A 1,844-nucleotide genomic window follows, 5' to 3' on the forward strand; every position below is an offset into this window, starting at 1 on the left:
ATGATTGTTATTCATTTAATCACAATCTTGTATTTTTGGGCCAAAGAACAAATATTTTAGCACATCTTAGATTCACAATTGTTTAGCACCCAAAGTAGTATTGTTGTCTTCGAAATTCTTTATCAGCGATACTCTCTTAAAAACAATAATAATAAATTAAAAACATGGATACTGACCTGCATGAAAATTGAAAGGATACACGACGTATTAAATATTTTTATTTTCTCAATTTTTATGATGTTTTGTTTTATTACACCAGGTTGAACAGATTTTTTGAAAATCTCAATTATTAAGTAATCTGGGTGACTTGTTTTAAGACAGTTACAGAAACACAGTCTTTAGTTGAATCCCATAATTTTTTTAGCGAGAAAATAATCATATTTGAAAAAGAAAGCCTTACATATATTTTATTATTTGTAAATATAATTGAGTATTTTCAACATAAATATTTATCATTTCATTGCCTTTGTTAACTATTAAGATGGTTACATTTAAATGCAAAGTATTTTATTTATTTATATTTTTAGATTTTGCAACGTATTGGGTGTGTGAAATTATTTACAATGAAGAGATCTTGGAAGTGTACACTTTTTTCAAAAAGGGCGATAGTATCAAAAGGTAATGACTATTTTTTAAAAAATTATATGCACCTATTTGCTTTGACATATACACTATATTTATTGCTTTCAATATTAACTATTTCCTTAAGCACTTTTGGGCTGATTCCAAAGATGATGGAACCCCACGTATCTTGTTTTCTTTCTAATAATAGAAATTTTTTTCATTTATTCCCTGCCAGCCTTGCTGTTAACTAGTTACCTACAGTGACTATATACTGAGACTTCTTATCCCTTTAAAGGACATAAGGGCATTTATTCTGTTAAAGAGATAAAGGTAGGTATACCGAAAAAACTAGTCACGCTGATAAAAATGACGCTAATGAATACTACCTGCTGAGTTAAGCTTGGAAATTTGCTGTCCTAGGAATTTTTTGTGGAAAATAACTTTAGGCAGGGTGATCCTCAGGCTGCTCTTCTTTTTAATATAGCATTGGAAGTAGCTATTCGTTCAATTATAACTAATTCAGGAGGAACCATTCACAATCGGCTGTCTCAACATCTAGCTTACGCTGATGGTGTGGTCATTGCCACTAGAACACAAACAACTTTACAAGGAACATTCCAAGAATTTGAAGGAGCAACTAAATTAGGTCTCAAAGTTAATGAAGATAAGACTACATGAAAAGTTGAAGAAGGGATAAGGAAGTGAATAGAAAAGTGACATTCAGAGATCATAGTTTCAGTTCTGTAAACCAGTTTAAGTACCTGGGAAGTCTGGTTACAGATGACAAGAAAGTAGAGAGTGAAATAGAGGCCAGGATAGCAGCAGGAAACGGATGTCATTCTCACTGCAAAAAGTATTGAATTTTAGAGCTCTCTCTAAAAGAATGAAAGTGGTAAACTATCATAAGGCCAATGGTGATCTATGGGTGTGAAACATGGCACTTGATAAGAAAAGTGGAAGAGATGCTCAACTCCTGGGAGAGAAAAGTATTGAGAAGGATATGGGGAGGAGTCTCTGAGAATGGGATTTGGAGAAGAAGGAATGACGAGCTGATGGCACTGTTTGAGAAACATCATGGCTTTATGGAAAAGATAAATAGGATATAGAGAGGGTGCCCGATCAAAGAATACCCAGGTGGCAAGCTGAAAAGAGGACGCTGCCGGATCAGATAGCTGTATGATGTGGAGGAGGATCTGTCTCAGGATCCCTGAGAAGGGTGAGAGGGAGAGGTAGAGAGGGAGAGGGAGAGGGAGAGGGAGAGGGAGTGGGAGTGGGAGTGA

At 34.9% G+C, this 1,844-nt stretch overlaps 1 protein-coding gene across 1 annotated transcript in view; it reads left to right on the forward strand.

Moving 5' to 3' along the window:
* LOC106685320 (general transcription factor 3C polypeptide 1) overlaps positions 1-1,844 on the forward strand; it is a gene marked incomplete in the record, with an annotated part of 47,426 nt that overhangs the window by 42,648 nt on the left and 2,934 nt on the right. The window contains 1 exon segment of the mRNA XM_067045955.1: positions 528-618. Within this exon segment, the coding sequence (XP_066902056.1) occupies positions 528-618 (91 nt within the window).

This window comes from Halyomorpha halys, unplaced genomic scaffold (assembly GCF_000696795.3).
Source record: "Halyomorpha halys isolate HHAL.00 unplaced genomic scaffold, Hhal_1.1 Scaffold32.1, whole genome shotgun sequence".
NCBI classification, from domain to species: domain Eukaryota; kingdom Metazoa; phylum Arthropoda; class Insecta; order Hemiptera; family Pentatomidae; genus Halyomorpha; species Halyomorpha halys.